This window comes from Balaenoptera physalus, assembly GCF_965194825.1.
Source record: "Balaenoptera physalus genome assembly, chromosome: 2".
Taxonomy (NCBI): Eukaryota; Metazoa; Chordata; class Mammalia; order Artiodactyla; family Balaenopteridae; genus Balaenoptera; species Balaenoptera physalus.
The window spans coordinates 85798579-85820297 of record NC_138883.1 but is presented as its reverse complement, the minus strand read 5'-3'; the positions used below and the strand labels follow the sequence as shown (position 1 = coordinate 85820297).

The window sequence follows — 21719 nt, the reverse complement described above, 5'->3', positions numbered from 1 at the left end:
GGAGGATCCCACACGCCGCGGAGCAACTAGGCCCGTGAGTCACAATTACTGAGCCTGCGCGTCTGGAGCCTGTGCTCTGCAACAAGTGAGGCCGCGATGGTGAGAGGCCCGCGCACCGCGATGAAGAGTGGCCCCTGCTTGCCGCAACTAGAGAAAGCCCTCGCACAGAAATGAAGACCCAACACAGCCATAAATAAATAAACAAATTAATTTAAAAAAAAAAAGGGGGGGAATTGATACCTATTGATATGAGGTCCCTTTCAGTTCTGACATCTTCTGTTAATATAAGTATTTGTATGGGTAAATAAGGGAGGTAGATAGATTGTGACAATTGTAATGAGAGTCTCACCTATCTAGCGTCCAGAAGGAAAGAACAATTTCTATAGTCGGTAGCTCAGCTTATTTTGTAACAACAGAGAAGGTAAAATGAAAACTTAAGTGACTAACTATGGAATAAAAATCAACATGTGAATTTGCTTTGTCTAACTATAGGCAAATCTCAGTTATTTACGAATTGGCCATCTTTATTTTGTTATTAGCCATGCCTTTGTTTCCCTTCTTTTTTCCCCCCTCTTCGTGTGCTTTTAGACAGTTAAGAGCTTATATTATGCAACTATACCACCGAAGAAGGAAAAGGATGAGATGGTATAACTAAGGGTCTTGTGACCCTCCTTTACATTAATCTTTTTTTTTTTTTTTTTTTGTAGATAGACCTCTTGCAGATTTATTTCTGTCGTGTTATATATAGATATATTTATATATACTCTTTTTATTACAATATATCCCCTGCCCTTCCCCACCAAACTCACAAAAGGAAGTATAAATCCTTCCAGGATTGCCATCAGGCCTTCTAAGATAGCCAGGGCCAAGAATGAACCATCTCACAACAGCTCAAGAAACAGCTGCCCTTAGGCCATGGAGTCATCAAAGCAGTAGCATTCCCAGGACCCAAGGGCAGGAAAGAGGAAAGGAAACAACAGCAGTGTGACAGGATTCTGGGTTGAAAGTGTCCTAGACTTTCATCAGTGACTCCTAGAAAGGCAGGCGGGCTCCCAGAACTCTCAGGATGGGAATTAAGGTGGGAGCCCTGTGGCTCTTCAGATGCTCCCCAAATAGCCTGGGGGCAGGGAGTAGGAGCTGGGGGTTAGGTATGCAGGGCTGGGGTGGTGGGAGAAGGAACACACGTGGGTTATGCTGAGGACATAGCAGCCCCGCCTACTCAGTGACATATAATAAACAGGGACAGATGCTGGCTCCTAAAGAAACAGGGGAGAGAGCATGGCAGGGAGGAGGAGGGAACAATGGCACACATAAGAAAGTTACATACAGGACTTCCCTGGTGGCGCAGTGGTTAAGAATCCGCCTGCCAATGCATTGGACACAGGTTCAACTCCTGGTCTGGGAAGACCCCACATGCCGCGGAACAACTAAACCCGTGCGCCACAACTAGTGAGCCTGTGCTCTGGAGCCCGTGAGCCACAACTACTGAGCCCGCACGCCACAACTGCTGAAGGCTGCCTGCCTAGAGCCCATGCTCTGCAATAAGAGAAGCCGCCACAATGAGACTCCCTCGCACCGCAACGAAGAGTAGCCTCCGCTCAACGCAGCTAGAGAAAGCCCGCATGTAGCAATGAAGACCCAATGCAGACAAAAATAAATAAATAAATAAATTTATTTTAAAAAGAGAGAAAAGGGGAAAAAGAAAAGAAAGAAAGTCACATAAAACAAAAAGTACCAACAAAAACATGACTTGTACTTGCCTCCTCCCTTGGGAGTCGGGGAGAGAAGAAGGGAGGTGAAGGGTCATGAACCTAGGATTATCAGCTGGTCAGGGGCACAGGAAAGTTCTCTGAGGACTCCTAAGGGGCAGGCGGATAGCTGGGACCCCACAGTCCCAGGGAAGAAATGACAGTCCTGTCAGTTCAACCTGGACCAAATCTTGGCGCTCCCTCAGAGCCCCTTGCCCTTTGAAGCTTTCTCGCTGGGCTGGCACTGGTTGGTGCCAGGAGTTGGTTCCCTCAGCTCAGTCACGTGTTGCTCAGGGTCCTGAGATGTGGCTGCATGGCTCACCTGCTCCTCAGTGCCTGACAGCACCACTTTGCCGCCCACACACCACTCCTGCGGGATTCAGGCAGTGGCACTGAGGTCCTGGTGCTGGATGTCAACCTCCAGTCTCTGGTTGGGCTGGTTGAGGGAGGCAAATCACGTCAGCGTACACGGCCTCAATGACAGGGTCTTCCAGATGCCACATGTTCTGCAGGACAGGGGCCTCCAGTGGTACTGCATATAGGATACACTTGACTTTGGCAGCCAGGGTGACGATTGATAGATGTCAAAACTTATCCTTCTGAGCCTCTGTGAGTGGAGGAAGATTCTGGGCTTCAGCTAAGTGGTCAGCATGTGTCCTGTAAGCAAACACTGTGAGCAGCCGAAATGTGGAATGTGGAAGCAAAGTCCCTCTCAGCCACCTCTCTAATATTAGGCGTATCCAGCAGTGTACACACCAGGGGCCTGCAGCACCTGTGGATGACTGTGGCCAGTGCTGCCCCCTTGGCTTGTCACCTTCATCTCAGCACTCATGGCTTCACTGAACTGAGGGGACCTGGGCTCAGGAAGTGTGGAGCTTCCACGTGGCTCCACCCCGTCCCTTAAAGAGGCAGCCTAGGGACTGTGGCCTCCTGCTGATGCCCCATCATACTCTGGGTCAGACTCTGCAGGCCACTACCTGGACGGTTCGTCTTCCAGCACACTGCGTGGGGCCACTGCTCTGTCACTTCAGCAGCTGTTCCCAGCCTTTCCTGCCACCTCCCTCTACACTGATCTATTGATCTTCTGTTCATTTGCTAGCTATATCTATACATAAAGTTTTTCCCTTTCTTTAGTCTTTAAAAATTTTTTTTTGCTTTATGTCTCCTCTTCCTTTCTCCTTTTTTAAAAAACATTGTGCCCACTCCCTATAACTCCATTGTTAACAGCCTAATGTGATGTATCCTGCCACATTTTGTTCCGTGTTCAAATATGGAATCTTCTTTTACTCACTCAGCAGTGCATTGTGGAAATGCCTTCCAAGACAACTGGTTTAAATTAAACTCATTATTTTCATGGATGGCATTATATTACATAGTATAGATGTAGTATAGTTAATAATTAACTATAACTATTAACAAGTTAACTATAATTAACTTGTTTCCCTGTTGATGGGCATTTGGACTATTTCCAGTTTGGTTGTTTTAGGGTCCCCAAGATCACTTTTTTTTTTTTTTTTTTAATGTATCTATTTTATTTATTTTTGGCTGTGTTGGGTCTTCGTTGCTGTGTGCCAGCTTTCTCTAGTTGCAGCGAGCGGGGGCTACTCTTCGTTGCAGTGCACGTGCTTCTCATTGCAGTGGCTTCTCTTGCTGTGGAGCACGGGCTCTAGGAGCGTGGGCTTCAGTAGTTGTGGCATGCAGGCTCTGTAGTTGTGACTCACGGGCTCTAGAGCACAGGCTCAGTAGTTGTGGCGCACGGGCTTAGTTGCTCCGCGGCATGTGGGATCTTCCCGGACCAGGGCTTGAACCCGTGTCCCCTGCATTGGCAGGCAGATTCTTAACCACTGCGCCACCAGGGAAGCCCAAGACCACATATGTTTAAAAGGACTCATGAGACTCAGCATACAGTTGTACTTAGAGCAAAGGTTTAGGGACTTCCCTTTCCCTTCCCTTCAGGGAAAGGTTTTTAAAGACAGAGTGAGGGAGCAGGGGTGTGGGGTGCATGATCAGCTTGTAGACATTCTTCTGATTGGTTAGAGGTGAGGTAATCCCATCAGCCTTCTGGTTCTAACCAGTCTGGGATCTACAGGCTTTTGGCAGCACACAGTTAACTTCTTCCACCTGGTGGGGGTTTCAGTATCGGCAAAACAGCTCAAAGGATATGGCTCAGGATATTATCCATAGCCCTTAAGGAGGAGCTAAAGGTCCTTGACTTTGTTTAATGGCTAAACTATTATTATTTTGTTTTGCTTGACTGTTTTCCTTTGCTTCTGCATTTTCTCATTTCTCTGATTAAATTTATTCTTTGGAACTCGGGGAAGGCCTAGGAAGCTAAAGTTTTTCTACAGACAAAAGACAGGCAGAGGTTTTGGGGCCAGGGAGGAGGGGTAATCCCAGGAAGGTCCTATAGGGTCTTGCTTGGTTACGTACATTTATTTTTATACACTCGAATACCCCTATGCCTCATTTTTTTCTCTCATTGCACTTATTATCTTCTAAAATCTATATACTTTATTTATTACTTACTATCTATCTTCTCTTCCTATCCCCCACCCCTCAAACCAGATGTAAGTTCCATGAAGGCCAAGAACTATTCCTGGCTACATGGAGTTAGCCAAGCTGCAAAATCTGAGGGAATGGTCTCTATAAGACTGTCCTCACTTCTGATACACAGTTGTGAGTTCAAGGGTTTGCAAAACCATCTCAGGTTTGATTATTCACTAAAAGGACTCAGAATTCACTGAAAGCTGTTATGTTGATGGCTATAGTTTATTACAGAAAAAGGATAAAAATTAAAATCGGCCAAGGGGAGAGACTTACAGTACAGAGTTCAGGAGGGGTCCAAATGCAGCATTTCCAGTTGTCTGCTCCCATGGAGTCACAGACGGTGTTCCCTCCTCCTGGTTGCAGTGTGTGACAGTACACACTGAGTTTTGCCAACCAAGGGAGACTCACCCGAGCCTTTGGTGTCCAGAGATTTTACTGGGGCTCGATCACCTACTATCTGTGTGGCTGAACTTCAGTCTCCAGGGAGGGCCTGGAGGTCAGGCTTATCTTTAGTTGCTAGTTCCTCTAGAGGCCGGAAGTGATATTGTGTGCCCCAGAGACCTTGTCACAAGTCACGCTGTTAGACTGTCCTGTGGCCAGAGCCAAACTGGGTGACCAGAGACACTCCCATCAGGCAGGACATGCCAGGGGCATAGAGGTCACCTCCCAGTAGTCATGGGCAAAACCAGTCCTCTCTTTGTGTACACAAGGTTATATTTTCACTACACACTGGCACATAGCAGATGCTCAGTACATATAGTGAGTGGCCTTGAGATTGCTGGGTTAAAGGGTATGTGTATTTGTAATTTTTAAAGTATGACCAGATTGTATTCCAAAAAAAATCTGAAACAAATTGCATATCTACCAACAGTGGTATGAGGCTCTCTTTCCTCTTCCCTCCTTCTACACTCCCATTATTTTATTTAATTTTTGCAGATCTGATGGATGAGCGTCAATATCCAGTGTTACTTTTATTTGCATTTAAGACTGAGTTAACTTTTTATGTCTCTTATATGTTTACTGTCAGTTATGTCAATCAGCTTTTTATATCTTTGGCTTATTTTTTTATTGCCTTATTGATCATTTTTGTATTGATTTGTAGGAATTCCTAATATATTTTAGATGCCAATGTTCCAGATATTTCCAGTGTTCAAGTATTCCAGATGTTTTCTCCTAGTTTGATTATCTTTGAACTTTTTTTTTTAGTGATGTTTTTGGTTATAGGAAAACTCAAAAATGTGGAGTCAAATTTGTCATTTTTTTTCCTTCACAGATTATACATTTTGTGTTCTAAGAAAATTATTTCCTACCTTGAGGTGAAATCATAAAGTTCTTCTGTAATTTTTTTAAAAATTTCACAGTTGGGCTTCCCTGGTGGCACAGTGGTTGAGAATCTGCCTGCCAATGCAGGGGACACGGGTTCGAGCCCTGGTCTGGGGAGATCCCACATGCCGCGGAGCAGCTGGGCCCGTGAGCCACAATTACTGAGCCTGCGCGTCTGGAGCCTGTGCTCCGCAACAAGAGAGGCCGCGATAGTGAGAGGCCCGCGCACCGCGATGAGGAGTGGCCCCCTCTTGCCACAACTAGAGAAAGCCCTCGCACAGAAACAAAGACCCAACACAGCCATAAATAAATAAATAAATAAATTAATTAATTTAAAAAAAAATTTCACAGTTGAGCTTTCATTCATAAAGAGTATGTTTGATTATAGGTTCTCTTGTCTCTTTTGCTCTGATCCTGCTCAGCAGCACATTGTCTTAATCTTTATTATTTTAGCTTCCTGATAAATCTTGTATCTCCAGGGCCTAAACCACCCTCCCCCTTAATCTTCTTTTTAAAAAATATACTTTGTTATTGGGTCTTTGCTTTTAAAAAAAAAAAAATTAGCTTATTTGTTTAATTCTGGGAAAACCTTATGAGATTTTGATTGGAATCTAATTAAGCTTAATGGATTAATTAGGGAAATTTTGTATCTTTTTGATCATTCCATCCTTGAGTGTGTTCTCTCTCCGTTTTTCAGTCCTTTCAATGCCTCAGTTATGTTTTGTAACTTTAAATGTGTTTTTTAAAAACCTTTGTGGATCTTATGGATGCAACCTCTTTTAAAATAATAATTTAGGCTTTTCCAATTATGTAGGAATGCTATTGATTTTTGTATATCACATCCATCAACTCTCCTGTGTTACCTTGTTCTAATAATTTCTAGATTTTCTCATTAGATTGGTTATTATCTCAAATTAATAGTTTTCCTGTCTCATTTCTGATTCTTGTGTTCGCTAGGCCTTCCTGTATAATATTGAATAGAGGAAATGAGAGTGGACCTCTTCATCTTATGCTGACTTTAAAATAAATGTATCTCAAGGATCACATTGACTTTGATATTTACTGTGAATTTGTGTTAGTTACCCTTTATCAGGTTCCCTATTATTCCTAGCTTATAAGGAGTTTTTTTATCACGTAAGGGTGATTTTAAAACAAAGTAGAGTGAAAATAATAGGCAACAGTAAAATGGAAAGTGCAGAATGAGTTCAAAGCTAAAGCATTCCAGGAGTTACCTATCTGGTAGCTGCTTTGCTGAATCTCTTGTAAGTTGCGAAGGAAAGATAACAGATATTCCAGATCAGGCCTTCATCTTCTCAGCTCCCCACTTAGAAATTGAGATTTTAAATTACTTGGAACACAACAAGATCAGGCTTTCCAAATCATAACTACCAATTTGAAGTCTGAAATTTTGAATTACAAGAGAATTTACTTACCCCTGTGTGATACATATGCTTATAAGTGAACGTTTATTGAGTGCTTACTGTGAGGTATTGTTCTAAGCACTCTATTTGAAATGACTTACCTGCTTTTTTCATTACCTCTATGAGTAATGTTCTGTTATTATTCCCATCTACAGATGAGGAACCTAGGGCACAGAGAGAATAGGTAAATTGTGTAAGGTCACAAGTAGTCCGTGGCTGAGCCTGCACTCATAAATATGATACTGTCCTGCTTCTCTCTTGTTAATAGCGGCAATTGAGAGCTTTCTGAAGGGAAAGAATTACTTTATTATTCACTAAACTGATGTAATGAATGACTATAATTGAGGTTTCAATAATTAGTCGTGTAAAATCCAGATAGTGGAGTAGTTTTTTTAGTTTTCTAATTTTTTCCTTCTGTTCTACCTTTGTTCTGTCAGGTTTGCCTTTTCACCATTGTCTGAGGAAGAGGAGGAGGATGAACAAAAGGAACCTATGCTGAAAGAAAGCTTTGGTAGTGATAAAATTCACCTTTTGTGCTTTAAATATTCTTTTCTGGTTTTTAGAAATAGAGTAAAGGAAGTATAACATTTTGAGTATCAAAATCAAGAGACTTTGATGCATGTATTTATTCTTTTACAACATGTTCTTCAGTTTGATATGTGGTGAAGTTAGGGAGAAGCAAAAGTAAGGGTATGAATCTTTAGATGAAACCATGTTCAGTAAATAATGGCACATTAAATGTCCAGTTTACTTGCTAGAGATGAGCTGAAAACTTGACTTTGAACTTTCCAGCATAAATGTAAAGATGGAGAAACTTATCTGTAGTATAATTTAGTGTCAATAAGCTTAAAATAAAGCTCTGAATCCATTTTTGCTATCAGTGCTGGTCTACTGACCTAGTTAACCAGTCTGTTGTTTTTTTTCTTCTACAGAAGGAATGAAAATGAGAAGTACCAAACAAGAACCAAATGGAAATAGTAAATTAAACAAAGCAGTAAGTATGACTTCTTTTTTTTTTTTTCCCTGTCCTCTGGCCCTTGGTGGAGCTCAGCAGTTATGTACAGGCCTTAATGATTTTTTACCTATGCTATAATTAACATTTTTAAAAACAGAGATAGCAAGAGATTCTGTCTAGGACCTAGTAATCTTTTAACTAGATGGTTTGCTGCTATGTCCTGAAAAGGTTCCAGACCATTCTGATGGTTCTGTTTAATGGTTTTCATCAATGAAATCATAGCCCCGTTAATAATCTAAGGTGATCTTTTTTGTAGTAAAGATGAAGATTTTTTCAAAACTACAGTGAGGTATCACCTCACACCGGTCAGAATGGCCGTCATTAAAAAGTCTACAAAAAAAAAAGTCTACAAATAACAAATGCTGGAGAGGGTATGGAGAAAAGGGAACTCTCCTACACTATTGGTGGGAATGTAAGCTGGTGCAGCCACTATGGAAAACAGTATGGCGGTTCCTCAAAAAACTAAAAATAGAGTTGTCATATGATCCAGCAATCCTACTCCTGGGCATATATCTGGACAAAACTGTAATTCAAAAAGATACATGCACCCCTATGTCCATAGCAGCACTGTTCACAATAGCCAAGACATGGAAACAGCCTAAATGTCCATCAACAGATGAATGAATAAAGAGGATGTGGTACATATATACCACAGAATACTCTCAGCCATAAAAAAGAATGAAATAATGCCATTTGTAGCAACATGGATGGACTTAATCTCTATCATACTAAGTGAAGTAAGTCAGAAAGAGAAAGACAAATACCATATGATATCACTTATATGTGGAATCTAAAATATGATACAAATGAACCTATCTACAAAACAAAAAGACTCATAGACATAGAGAACAGACTTGTGGTCGTCAAGGCTGGGGGTTGGGGAGGGAAGGATTGGGAGTCTGGGATTAGCAGATGCAAACTATTATATATAGGATGGATAAACAACAAGGACCTACTCTATAGCACAGGGAATGCTACTCAATACTCTGTAATGACCTATATGGGAAAAGAATCTAAAAAAGAGTGGATATATGTATATGTATAACTGATTCACTTTGCTGTACACCTGAAACTAACACAAGATTGTAAATCAACTATACTCCAATAAAATTTTTTTTTTAAATCCTGTGATAAACCATAATGGAAAAGAATATGAAAAAGAATATATATGTGTATAACTGAATCACTTTGCTGCACGGTGGAAATTAACACAGCATTGTAAATCAACTGTATACTTCAATTTTTAAAAAAAATCAAGAGTTTTTCAGTCAGCTTTTTTTTCCTTAAGAACTGTGCATTCACTCTGCATTTAAAAGGGCTTTAGAATTTATCTCAGTTTTAAGGAGCAAAGCTTACATGAAGCAAAAACTCTAGGTATTAGACTACTGAGAAGAAAGCGTTTAGGGATGTAGGATATCATTTTATATTTCGTTCATATAGTTTAGTTTTTTAAATTAAATTATTTGACTTTTCTGTTATTTGTCCTGTTATGTGAATATACTAGTTCACAGTGACAAAAGACTAAATTGAGGCCTCTTTAGATCGTTACTTGAGATGTATATTTTGGTGCATTTTGGTAACATCTGGCATTTTTATGTTCTCAGCAGGAAGATGATTTAAAGTGGGTAGAAGAGAATGTTCCTTCATCTGTGACAGATGTGTAAGTTTTTGAATCATTACCACAAGAATCCTTTTTCACAGTTAGTATTACTTTTATTATTTTAAATGAATGAGCTGAAGAGCATAGTAATGAGAATGCTTGAGTTAACTCTAGAAGTAAAAGGTTAAATTACTGAAATAATTTAAAGTATTAAAAATATTAAAAAGATGTTAGAAAATAAAGACCAGGAATGATATACAAACAAAAATAATCCAGATTATTCATTCAGATGACATTTCTGCTCAGGAAGATTTAGCTGTAGGTCTTCCTAAAATCAGTGGGATAATCCTTTTGGAATTTTTGGGTTCCTTTCCATGCCTGTAATTTTAATTAAACATTGTTCCTATTAAAGACCATACAATTCTAGTAACTGTGATTCTTTTTTTTTTTTTTTTTTTTGTATTTGCTTTTTCTTTTCCTGAAATGTCTTCAATGGGATGCAAATCTTAGGTAGTTACAAAAACTTTAAATTGTAGTCATTATTCCACTGTCCTTTTTGAACCATTTATGGCTTTATTTTACATCGTTTAGTTTGTTTTTCTCTCTGCAGAGCACTTCCAGCCCTTCTGGATTCAGATGAGGTTAGTAATCAAATCATATGCACATAAACTATGGGTCTGGTGGCTTAAGTCTTTTGTTCAAGGAGATTTATTTATATGACTCGGTAATGGACTGATGAACTATAGTTGGTATAGTTGACAAAGGATGAAAAGAGAAATACTAATACTATAACTAAAATATTCAAGAATGTTTCCTTTCTGTACATGTCCCCCTTTTATTTCTTACAAAGTGTGGTCAGACTTGAGAATGTCTTTGTTTAAATTGGGTAGCCAGTACCATACTCTTCCACTAATTCCTTTGTCTTTAAGAAATCCAAATTTAACCCTTATCTAGTCTAGGGAAAAATAATAAAGAAAAGTTATTTTAAGTTACCTACTATACAGTGTTATCTGTGTCACTGTCCTCCAGATAATAAGGATAATTAGTACCTCTAATGTTTATGTTGATTATTAGTCTTTTAATATGGCTCCATACACTTTATCTAGAAGATTTCACATGAGGTTTTATGTAATAATTGCAGTCTGAGTTCATGGAAACCACTTCTAGACATGTTCTGAATGTTTAGGTTATTCTAGAGTCATGATTTCAGAAAGCCTTTTAAAAGCCTCTGCCCAATTGTGACTTACTTTGTTGGATTGACTGCTAAAAAATGGTTTGTTCACTTCTCACTGACCTGCTGTGTGGTGCAGTACACAGTGTCAGATTCCTTAGCTGTTGCATGCATTGAGATAATTGAGAACTCTACCTTTCAGACAAGGCTTTGCTTTTTGTGGTATATTCTGCAGTTCCTAGATCTTTCTCTTGGGAGCCATCTTCTGCTAACAGTTTGCCTTCAGGGTATCCCATTGGCTCCAGCTCTCCAGACACGCATATTTCAGCCAGAGGAGGCTGAGTATGTGAAACCCAGTTGTGCCATTTATGGGAATATGGGTTTATTGTAGTACTTTTGGTGGCACTGACTTCATCTGTTTATATTTTCCTGTGTGAAAAAATGATTCAAGAACTGAAAAAGAACTTAAATGAATTAAAAGAGAAACAAATAAAGGACTAGGAATCAAAACAGCATCAGACTCTTCAACAATGTTGGAAGCTAGAAGATATAGAACAATGTCTTTGAATTCTGAGAAAAATTATTTTCAAACTAGAATTCTGTACTCAACTATCAACATAAGGGTAAAACAAAGATGTTTTTCAGTCATGCAAAAACTAAAATAATTGACATCCTATGTGTGCTTTCTCAGGAAAGAGTAGAGAATGTTATTCATAAAATGAGGGAACTAAAAAGAGAAAGACTTCGGATTCAGGAAGTAAAGGATCCGACACAGAGAGGCAGGGATAAATTCCTAGGATGATGTAAGAAATTCTCAGAGTGTGACAGCTGGGCAACAAGTTTGGAGAACAGCTAGTCCGGAATGGAGTGGGAGAACAGAGAGCTTCAGGGACAAGTATTTCTAAGGAAAAAAACATGAAAAGGGTAGATAATCTGATGTAATTGATCATATTGAAAAGGGATTTACAGTTCTGTCAGAGTTTGGGATAAATTTGTGATAGGTACTTAGCAAATGAAGCAAAGGAAAAATGAAAAAATACTCTAAGGTAAAATTACTATGTAATTACTGTGAAATTTAATAGTATTACATTAATTTTCTCAATTGAAATGGCATACTATAAATACTATCTTATAGTCAAATGTAATTTTTTTACATGATTTTAAAAAATTATGGTGAAAAACATGTAAAATCTACCATTCTAAACTTTCTCAAGTGCAAAGTGTTGACTTATATGCACATTGCTGTGCAACAGATCTCTAGAACTTTTTCATCAAATGTTAATTTTAATCAGTATATTTCATTGTAAGGATATACTATAGTTTGTTTATACAGTCCTATATTTTTGGACACTTAATTCTTTCTAGTATTTTGTTGTAATTCTGAGTGTTGCAGTAGAGATGCTAGTGGCTAAATCTTTGCCCACATCCTTGACTATTTCATTAAGCTAAATTCCTGAATCAGAGGAGGTACACATTTTTATTAAAGCTTAAGTGACTCTAAAATATACAGTTCCCTTTGATTTGTGGTTTGTTGTCCAGAAGCCTAGAGGTTTTGCTTCAGTTAATCTTGGGACTTGGACATCTGTGTGTTTCAAAATCGTTATAGATGGTTAGGAATCATTGCTCTAAATATTTAATGAACATAAGCAAGTAATTATAGAAAATGTGTGTGTGATCACCTTTGGAAAAGATATTTGGAATGTAGAGCATTTAAAATCAATATACTTAGCATAACCTTTTTCCCCCTAGGAACGAATGATCACGCACTTTGAAAGGTCCAAAATGGAGTAAAGAATGGGAAGATTTGCAGCTGAAGATGGCTAGCATCTGGGAAGAGATCAGCTTCTGTGTCAGTCTTTACACTGCTCCATGGGATTAAAGGAGGCAATGACATCCTGATCTGTTCCTTGATCTTTGTGCATTGGAGCTGGCGAGAGGTGTTGGAACAAGGAGAACATTGTATTGAAAACAAGGTCATAGGATGAGAAAAATCTACAAGTTTTTTATTTGCAGCATTGATGCCCCTTTCCCTCCCACACCCTGACATGGATGTTTATGCAACTTGTGTATGTTGTTCCTAAACCTTCTATAATGTTTAAATTGTTTAATCTGTCAAACTAAAAAATTTAACATATTCTGAAGAACTGTGACATCAACACCATAATAAGTAATATCCAGGAGCAACTGCCTGTAATTTTTATTTATTTAGGGAGTTACATAGGTGATGGGGGAAATTGTTAATTATCTTTGCATTTCCTGGGAAGCCAAGGTTAAATCTTGCAGAGGTAGTTTTGAGAAAAAGGAGTCCTTCTGCGTTAAGGAGCCATGGTTCTAACAATGATTAAAAGAACAACCAAAAAAAAAGAGAGAGAGACTGTTACAGTGTGATTTAGATCATTTGAAAAAGCAAAATCAAGTGCAATTTTGTTTACAAACGGTGTATATTAAAGATTTTTCTATTTCAGATATACTTTAGAGAGAAATATTAGCTTAACTCTTTTGACATCTGCTATTGTGACACATCCCATTGCTGGCAATGTGGTGCACACTCCAGAACTTTTAACTACTGTTTTGTAAGCCTTCAAGGGCAGCATTGCAGAGTCGTAGGCAATGCTTTGCTTGCCTTCATGCCTTTTACTGGGTGTTGCACTAGATGCAGCAGGGCACTCCATCCATCGTAAGTGCATGTGCGTGAGCACCCTGTTAAAGGGATTATAATGCTTCAGAAGCAGGAGCTAATACAAAGGAAACAGGTCCTTCTGGCGTAAACAGTTTTTTCTGCATGGAATAGTGTGGGGGCCCTGGACTGCTGCTCATTCTTTAGGATCGACTGTTCTTGTATCTGGTGTTGGTTTAGGGATGGATGGTTTATAAGAAACATCACAAGGTGATGGGATTCATTTGAAGCACTATATTTGTTTGAATGATTTTGTCCAATTTTGCCTTCCCAAGATTTTTTGTTCTACATAGAAAGTTCATGCCACTTTTTAATATTAAAAAATTTTAACAAAATTGGTATCTTTTTCTCACTTTTTTTCCAGACTTTCTTTAAAGACCCTTCTTTCTCCCAAACTCTCTCTTGTAGAATTTTCCTTCCATGGTTTTTATTCTATGTTGTCTTACTTTCTGTTCAAACCAGTGACCACACTACTACAATCTTCACTAAAGTGTTAAACATTTATGTAACATTTCTCTATAGCTGTTTGGTATGGTGAGTAACAAAAAAAAATCACCTAGATAGTATCTCTAAGAAACAATATGAAGAAATGACTATTCTCAGGTTAACGCATTCACAAAAGGCTGGTATTAACTTCGTGTGCTTCTGTTCTTCCACACTGAAACTTAGCAAGTGAATAGTAGTCATAATGCAGCAGGATAGTTGGTCAAATATTTTTCGAGACTTGTTAGATATTAACTTGAGACTAGGTAAAAAAAAAAAAAAAAAACAACCCACCCCGGCCATGCCATGTGGCTTGCAGGATCTTAGTTCCCCTACCAGGAATTGAACCTGGGCCATGGCAGTGAAAGTGCCGAGTCCTAACCACTGGACCGCCTGGGAATTCCCAAGAACCTGTTGTTTTAAGCAGGAGTGTATAGCACAAATTCTATAGGTTGATTATTCTTTCTGCTTTCTCTTATGGCTTGTGTTACTTTGATTGGTTATAGTGTATCAGTTCCTAGAAAAGGTTCAGAAGGAATTTATAGTATCACATTGACCTGTTACCTTAGAGTTTACATTGTTTATTTTGATCTTGGTCCTTGGGTCTGGAACTACAAGGTATTCGGCCTTCTAGCACAGCAGCTGGTAATTCTAAATTTTCAAGTTGTTCAGTTTCTGTGGTGAAAACCAGCCACAAGATTTGTTTAGCAATTTTTGTGTTTCTTACTACTTGAAAATATTTCATTTGATTATCAGAAACAGCATTTGATAAAGATGGGACAGTATTCCTAATTTACAGATGAAGAGACTATAAAAATAAACTGACCAGGGCTGGTGGGTTTTTGTTTTTGTTCTTTAACACCTTACATCGTAGACTCACTCCTTTTTTCTTTTACATTTTGCTTTAAACCAAATGCTTAATTTTATGACATGCTTACTGTTTTCTTGGGGCTAAACTGCCAGATACAGATCATTCTTGCATCGGTTCTCAAACTTTAAAGTTCATGGACTCTCCTTGGGGACTTATTAAATGACTGCTGGACTCCCCACTCCACAGTTTTTGAGTCAATAAGGCTGGAATGAGGTCTGAGATTGCCTTTCTAACAAGTTCCCAGGTGATGCTGATCTAGGGACCACACTTTGAGAACCACAGGCCTAGACCAACCCGTAAAATACAAGGGTAAGGTACTCGAACTAGCTGGGTTTTTAATGGTAATACTAAAACTACCTTTGAGTGCTTAGATTGTCAGGCGTTGCTAAGCGCTCACACGTTAGGTAGGTACACAACACTACCATCATTTTGCAGATAAGGAAACTAAGGCTTCTAGGGATTGTTAAACGCCACAGCTACTTAGCTCATTTCCTAAATGGTACGTCTCCATCCCAGGTCTAACTGACACCAAAGCCTGAATTCTTCACCACCCTATGCTGCCCAAGACAGTTCTAAGATTAAAATCCTTTTTCCTTCTTGTTAAGCCCACGGCCACTCGCACTCCACAATGGAGAAGGTCGGTCCAGGGTGAAACGCGGTCCCAATCACCAGTGCATTCCTCGAGGGTACACTAGGAACCGGGGGCGGAAGGGGCGGGGCTTCGGTTGCGGAAGGGGCGGGCTTGGCTCTGCAGGAAGTCCGGTGTTGATGATGGTTCTATCGCCCAAGAGCCAGTAGCGGGGGTCCCGGTTCTTCCCTTGGCCTGATTCCGGCCCCACACCCGACCTGGCACAGTCCGGGTGAGACTGCGGCGGCGACTCCGCCCGCCGCCATGCACGACGCCTTTGAACCGGTGCCGATCCTAGAAAAGCTGCCTCTGCAGATCGACTGTCTGGCTGCCTGGGGTGAGCCGAGGGGCCAGGCGGGGTCAGCGCGGGAGTGGCTGCGACCTTTCAGGAGGCTAGGGAAGTGGACGGGAGTCTGGCTGTGTGGACTCCGGTCGAACGCCGTCCGAGAGGGGCTTAGGATGAGGGAGGGCAGAGCCTTGTTGACAGCGAGGGTGGTGAAGCTGTTTGCTTTTGATGGTTTGTTTGTTTGTTTTTTGCATTGAACAAGTTAACAGCTATGTCTTTTCCCCCTTAGTGATCACTCATCGCTTACTTCTAATTACTGTAGCTAACTTGTTACTCTCCACTCTTAATCTAGCCAAGTGGTTGATTGCCTTATAGTCAAAATGTCCAAGTTGCCTAGCTCTTCTAGGTAGAAGAGCATCATTCCAGGCTGTCATGAAACCTAACCCATAAAAACTTGCATGATCCTTTTGAGATTGGCCAGTGCAGAAAGCAGGGTCAGGTATCTCTTCTCTGCTCCACAATACAAATGGTTTCTGAAATAAACCTTGACTCTTAACTACGAACATTATGCTCCTATCTGTGAGTGTGTGTCTGATAACCAAAGACCAAACAGAAGTAATTTCAGTCTTTCCTGTTAATGTCCAGGTCCTAGAAATCAAGTTAATGTCCGGGCCCTAGAAATCAAGGGCCATAAAAAGGTGGCTCAGAACCCTCAATCAGATCCTATATTGAGCCAGGTACCCATGATGGGCCTGGTGGAAGCCGGTGTCCTATTCATTATCTGTGGACAGTGCCACCTAGTCAGAGTTCTTCACATCCTTTTCAGTAAGGTGTTTTCACTCTAGATCTTCTTATTAACGTGTGCCCCTCACCACCACCCCAACCTTTAGCAGCCCTGGACCTCTGTTTTTTTTTTTTTTAATTTTATTCAAGTATAGTTGATTTACAATGTTGTGTTAATTTCTACTGTACAGCAAAGTGATTTAGTTATATATATACATTATTTTTCATATTCTTTTCCATTATGGTTTATCACAGGATATTGAATATAGTTCCCTGTTCTCTACAGTAGGACCTTGTTGTTTAGCTCTGGGCCTCTTTAAAGTCACACCTCCACAGCAAGCTGTCCTAGGGTTAAGGAGAGAATCCTGCTTCCTCCAGATGTCTCAAGAAAACCTCCATTTTTCTGTCATTAAATGCTCTCAGTAAAAATTAAAAATAAATAGAGGAGAAATAAAGAAATTGAAAAAATGAAAGACCTGACACTCAGCACAAAGGGGCTCATTCTCCTGTTTCTTCGTCAAGTATGTATTAAGTGCCTACATGGACCAGTCTCTCTGCCAGAGACAGGAATACAAGGATGAATAAGAAACAATGCCTGTGCTCCTAGGACACACAGTGGCAGGCAAAGAAATATGAACAGATTACGATGCAAGATAAATGATACTAGAGGCATATGCTGCCTATCATGGGAACATAGAGGGAGGGGTATTCCACTCAGCCTCGGACATATACTTCTGAAAAGGATGGATGCAGCTACTTATCACACTGTACTTAGCTTGTCAGAATCCTTGACTCTGATACGCTGTGGGTCTAGCAGTACACATATCTCAGTCTCTTTCACCAACTCTGGTTTGTGTCAGTGAAGATTCCCTGAACCTGTGCTTTCCAGAAATACAGTTTTTGAAATGGTAGGTAGCTTTCGGTCTGCCTGATCTCCAAGCAAACAGGAGAAACGCTCATTGCCTACTAGGATGCTGTGATAGGTATTGGCTACAAGAGGCCATTTACTGCCTTGTGCCTCAAAACTACTTTATTTTCAGACTTTACCAGCAATAAATATTGCTATTTCTAGTTGTTACCCCTTCTATCTATACCGTGACCTTAGGCTGAAAGTTCATCCAGGAACCTCCAGGCTTCTGGAGAGCCAGACAATATTGGAGCTGGAAGATGTCATAGAGCCACCATAATCCATCTACTGGGATATGGAAATGAGGAAAATACTGATGATGATGTTGACTTCTCCTGAAACTCTGTAGTTGTAGAATCCAGCTGCCTCTTCAGCATCTTCATTTGGATATCTGGTTGCATGGCCAAAACAGTTCTTGATTTCAAAACATGCCTGTCCCCCTGTATCCCATAGCTCAGCATATGGCATTTCTGTTTGCCCATTTGGCTAAGGCCAAAATCATTGGAATTGTTCTTGACTTCTCTTATTCTCTTATACACCACATCCAATCCATCAGCAAATCTTGTCTGCTCCACCTCCTGAAAAATTCCACAATCCGGTCACTTCTCTCCGTCTCTACTGTTAACTACTGCTGATGAAGACACCAGTCTCTCTCATCTGAATTACTGTAGTAGCCTTCTGACTGATTACCCTGGGTTTGCCATTGTGCCATTTGCAGTATTTTAGCCACACAGAGGTAGGGTGATCCTTTGAAAACTTACTCTAATTGCATCTCTCCTCTGCTCAAAACCCTCCAGTAGCTTCACATCACAACTAAAATAACAACACCTGTCATCACAACACCTGTCATGATCAGGCCTCTGGTTACGTCCCTGATTTTATCCCCTATGTTCTTATCCCTTGCTCCTTTCTGATACTAGTTACACTGTCTTCCTTGTTCCATGAGCACAAAAGCATGTAACTATCTCAGGGCCTTTGCACTTGCTGTTTCCTCTGCCTGACACTCTCTTGTCCTAGGTATTATATGGCTCATTCCTCGTTTCATTTGCTGAAATGTCACATAAATCTGCAAGACCTTCCCTAACTATTCTATATAAAAGAAAATGCCACATCCACCAATGTGCTACTCTTTTACTCAGCCTTATCTTCTTTCACGGATTGCCACCTAATGCTATTTTATATGTTATTATTGTCCCTCTCATTCCATATTAGAATATAAATTTCTTCAGAGCTGTAACTTAGTTTTGTACATAGGTTTATTTGCAGTGCCTAGAACAGTTCCTGACTCATAATGGATACTTTGGATATTAAATATTTGTTTAATTAATTAATAGTAATAATGGCTTCCATTACTGAGTACTAATCTGTATTAAGCATTTATGAAATAATAACAACTCCATTTTGCAGAAGAAGAACCTGAAAATTTAAGTAGTTTTTCCAAGGTCACATCCAGTAAATCATGTCTGATTCTGGAGCCTGTTTCTCAAACTTTGATGTATATTCAGAGCCTGTAAAAAATGTAGGGTGTGTGTGTGTGTGTGTGTCTGTGTGTGTGCATACCCAATCATTTTTATTTATATTTTGCAAAGAAACAATGGAAAAATAAATCAAGAATGATTAGAATGGTTACGTATAGCAGAAGGAAGAGAACAGGGGGAAGTGGATAAGGAGGGACTTCTCATAGTTTTAGCTTTGGAACTAGATAAATCTCTCATGTAATTAAAAAATTGAATTAAAAAATGCAGATTTCGGGGCACCACTGCAGAATCATTGCATCAGAATCTCTGGGACCAGGGCTCAGGAATGTGCATTTTTAGTAAGTCCAAGTGATTCTGATGCAGCTAAACAGGGGCTGATGCTTTGAGAAACACTGTTCTTTGCCGTATGACCCAAAGAAGAGAAGTGCCCACTACCCTGTTCGTCTGTGTACTCCCTGCTGTGTTCAGCAGCGGTTGTTTATCACATGAGTTTGGACTGGGTTGCAACGTTGGATGGAGCTTCACTAGGGTAATTGTGAGCTAGAGGGCTCTACCTTCCTTCCCAGGAGGAATCATGTCTAACCTTGTGGCTTAGGATTAGGCCATCAGGAATTTTCTAGGGCTGACTCCTGTTTGTTTTTGCGTGTGTTACCCGTTTGTGTAGTGTGTTCCACTTTCTGATGTGCAGTGTTGAGTCTCAGAAGGGACTGTCTACCCCATGCTCTGCCTGCTCTGCAGGCTTTTCATTTTCTGTGTTTTGTGTGTGTGGCTGTATTATATGATGACACGGAGTGTGCACAGGCCAGCCTGGGTCAGGTCCTCTGGCCACCTGAGCCCCCACTGACGTCTGTAACCAAATCAAGCCTCTTCAGAGCTCTGTGCCATCATTACCTCTGGGTGATACACTGTTTTTCTTTTCTTTTTTAATAAATTGAATTAACTTATTTATTTTTGGCTGTATTGGGTCTTCATTGGTGCCCATGGGCTCTCTCTAGTTGCAGCGAGCGGGGGCTACTCTTCATTGCCGTGCGTGGGCTTCTCATTGCGGGCTTCTCATTGCAGTGGAGCACGGGCTTTAGGCGTGTGGGCTTCAGTAGTTGTGGCGCACGGGCTTAGTTGCTCCGGCATGTGGGATCTTCGTGGACCAGGGATCGAACCCGTGTCCCCTGCATTGGCAGGCGGATTCTTAATCACCACGCCACCAGGGAAGTCCCCACTGTTTTTCCTTATGAGTTTGAGGATTAGGAATGAGTATGTGTGTGGTGCTTTTACTAGTTAAAAGAAAGCTGTTACAATACTTTGCATGTATGAGAAATGCATTTTCCTCAGCATTTCCAAAGGAATGCTTGAGAAAGGTCAAATAAAATTTCAATTAAAAATTTTTTTTTAATTTCAGTGAATTTGTCTGATTCCATTTCATGACCAATAGAGTAGACATTTGATAGAAACATCTATTGGCAAATAAACATTTCAATAAAAATGGAAAGCAGACTCTTAAAAGTCATACTTAGGAGTTTGGCTTCATATTTTGGTAGTACAGCTTCATGAGGATTTTTTTAAGCCCCGGTGTGACAACGTCGGAGCTATGCTCTAAGGTAACAGATAGCAAACAGATAGCAAACATGGAAGGAAACATAGAGTGAGACCAGCTGAGGGGTCCCTGGAGAGACTCTGGGGGAGGGCTGTTGCCGGGTACCTTGTAGAGGTAAAATTGATAGGCTTTGCAGACCAGAGTGGGAGACAAAGCTGCTGAAAGAGGTAAAGAAAAATAGGAACTGGCAGGGGCTTGGGGGTCACAGTGGAGAGGTTGGGGAAGATGGTGAACATTATGGTGGCCTTTTTGCTATAGATTTTTCCGTATGTTATAAGTGAATTAAAAAAGATTCTACTTCGTTTTATTTGTATTTGAAATATTAGTGGGTGTCCTAAAAATCAACTTTAATATTTTCACTTGCTCAATACAGTGATATCTATAAGTAAAGTTCTAAACATAATATCGTTTGCAAAGCAAGCATTGTGAACTGAATTCTTTTTTTTTTTCACCATGTTCTGCTCCGACATAAATCACCAGTGTTCCACTGGAGCTGGTGTTATTTCTGATTTCCACTTATGTCATTGAGAGCACACTGTGTCTTACTTTCTGTGCTCTGCCTTTACTTTAAAACCCAGAAGAGGACAGAGTCACTATCTTTTTCTGGAAGACTAAGGACATCAACCTGGAGAAATGTTCCTGATGTGGCTCCTGACCTGTTTTTATAAACATAACCATTGTCTTTCAGACAGCCTCTGGCCGACACCTATTCTTTTGAGATGGGATGCCTTAGTAAGTGCATTGTAACATGAGGTTAAGGGTCAGACAGACTGGAGTTGGAATCCTGCCCCTGCTACACATATCTTACTACATGTGTGACTCTGGACAAATTACCTATCCCCTAGGCCTCAACTTCCTCATCTATAAAATGGGGATTTAAGCAAAGGACATAAGCCAAAGGATAGTTGTTATAACCTATGATAAGTGCTTAGCATTTCCTGGAACACAATGCATGCTCAATAAACTTTATCTATTTATGTCATTATCTAATATTTTATTTTGCAAAAGATCAAGAGTTTATGAAAGGAATAAGTGACTGTTACAACCTCAAAAAGCTGAGGAAGTACATGCTTAACTTCCCTTAGTGATTTAATATAAATCCGTCAGGGTAATTATTTAAGTCCTTTCAGAACCTTTTGCCTTTTAGCCTAGCCCGATGTCTCCCAAAATGCTGCCCCTGAACAAACAGC

The 21719-nt window shown here is 40.2% G+C and overlaps 2 protein-coding genes and 1 pseudogene across 7 annotated transcripts in view; 2 read left to right on the top strand and 1 right to left on the bottom strand.

Moving 5' to 3' along the window:
• Nucleotides 1-13837, top strand: part of TMEM87A (transmembrane protein 87A) — a gene marked incomplete at its 5' end in the record, with an annotated part of 44333 nt that extends 30496 nt beyond the window's left edge. For 3 of the 5 annotated variants that reach the window (XM_082453102.1, XM_082453101.1, XM_082453104.1), the window contains 5 exons: nt 7477-7550; nt 7972-8033; nt 9659-9714; nt 10265-10295; nt 12575-13837. In XM_082453102.1, the coding sequence (XP_082309228.1) occupies nt 7477-7550; nt 7972-8033; nt 9659-9714; nt 10265-10295; nt 12575-12616 (265 nt within the window). In that variant the 3' untranslated portion in view covers nt 12617-13837. The remainder of the gene's footprint in view (nt 1-7476; nt 7551-7971; nt 8034-9658; nt 9715-10264; nt 10296-12574) is intronic. The other 2 variants (XM_082453107.1, XM_082453103.1) reach the window with 1 other exon arrangement.
• Nucleotides 220-7153, bottom strand: LOC309655621 (COP9 signalosome complex subunit 7a pseudogene; annotated as a pseudogene). Its single transcript has 2 exons — nt 7141-7153; nt 220-2554 (listed from the first exon to the last, which is right to left on the bottom strand). The product of its transcript is annotated as a COP9 signalosome complex subunit 7a pseudogene (transcript).
• A 1756-nt stretch (nt 13838-15593) lies between the features above and the next one.
• VPS39 (VPS39 subunit of HOPS complex) overlaps nt 15594-21719 on the top strand; it is a 50185-nt gene continuing 44059 nt past the window's right edge. The window contains exon 1 of the mRNA XM_082453087.1: nt 15594-15821. Coding sequence (XP_082309213.1) covers nt 15749-15821 — 73 coding nt within the window. The 5' untranslated portion in view covers nt 15594-15748. The remainder of the gene's footprint in view (nt 15822-21719) is intronic.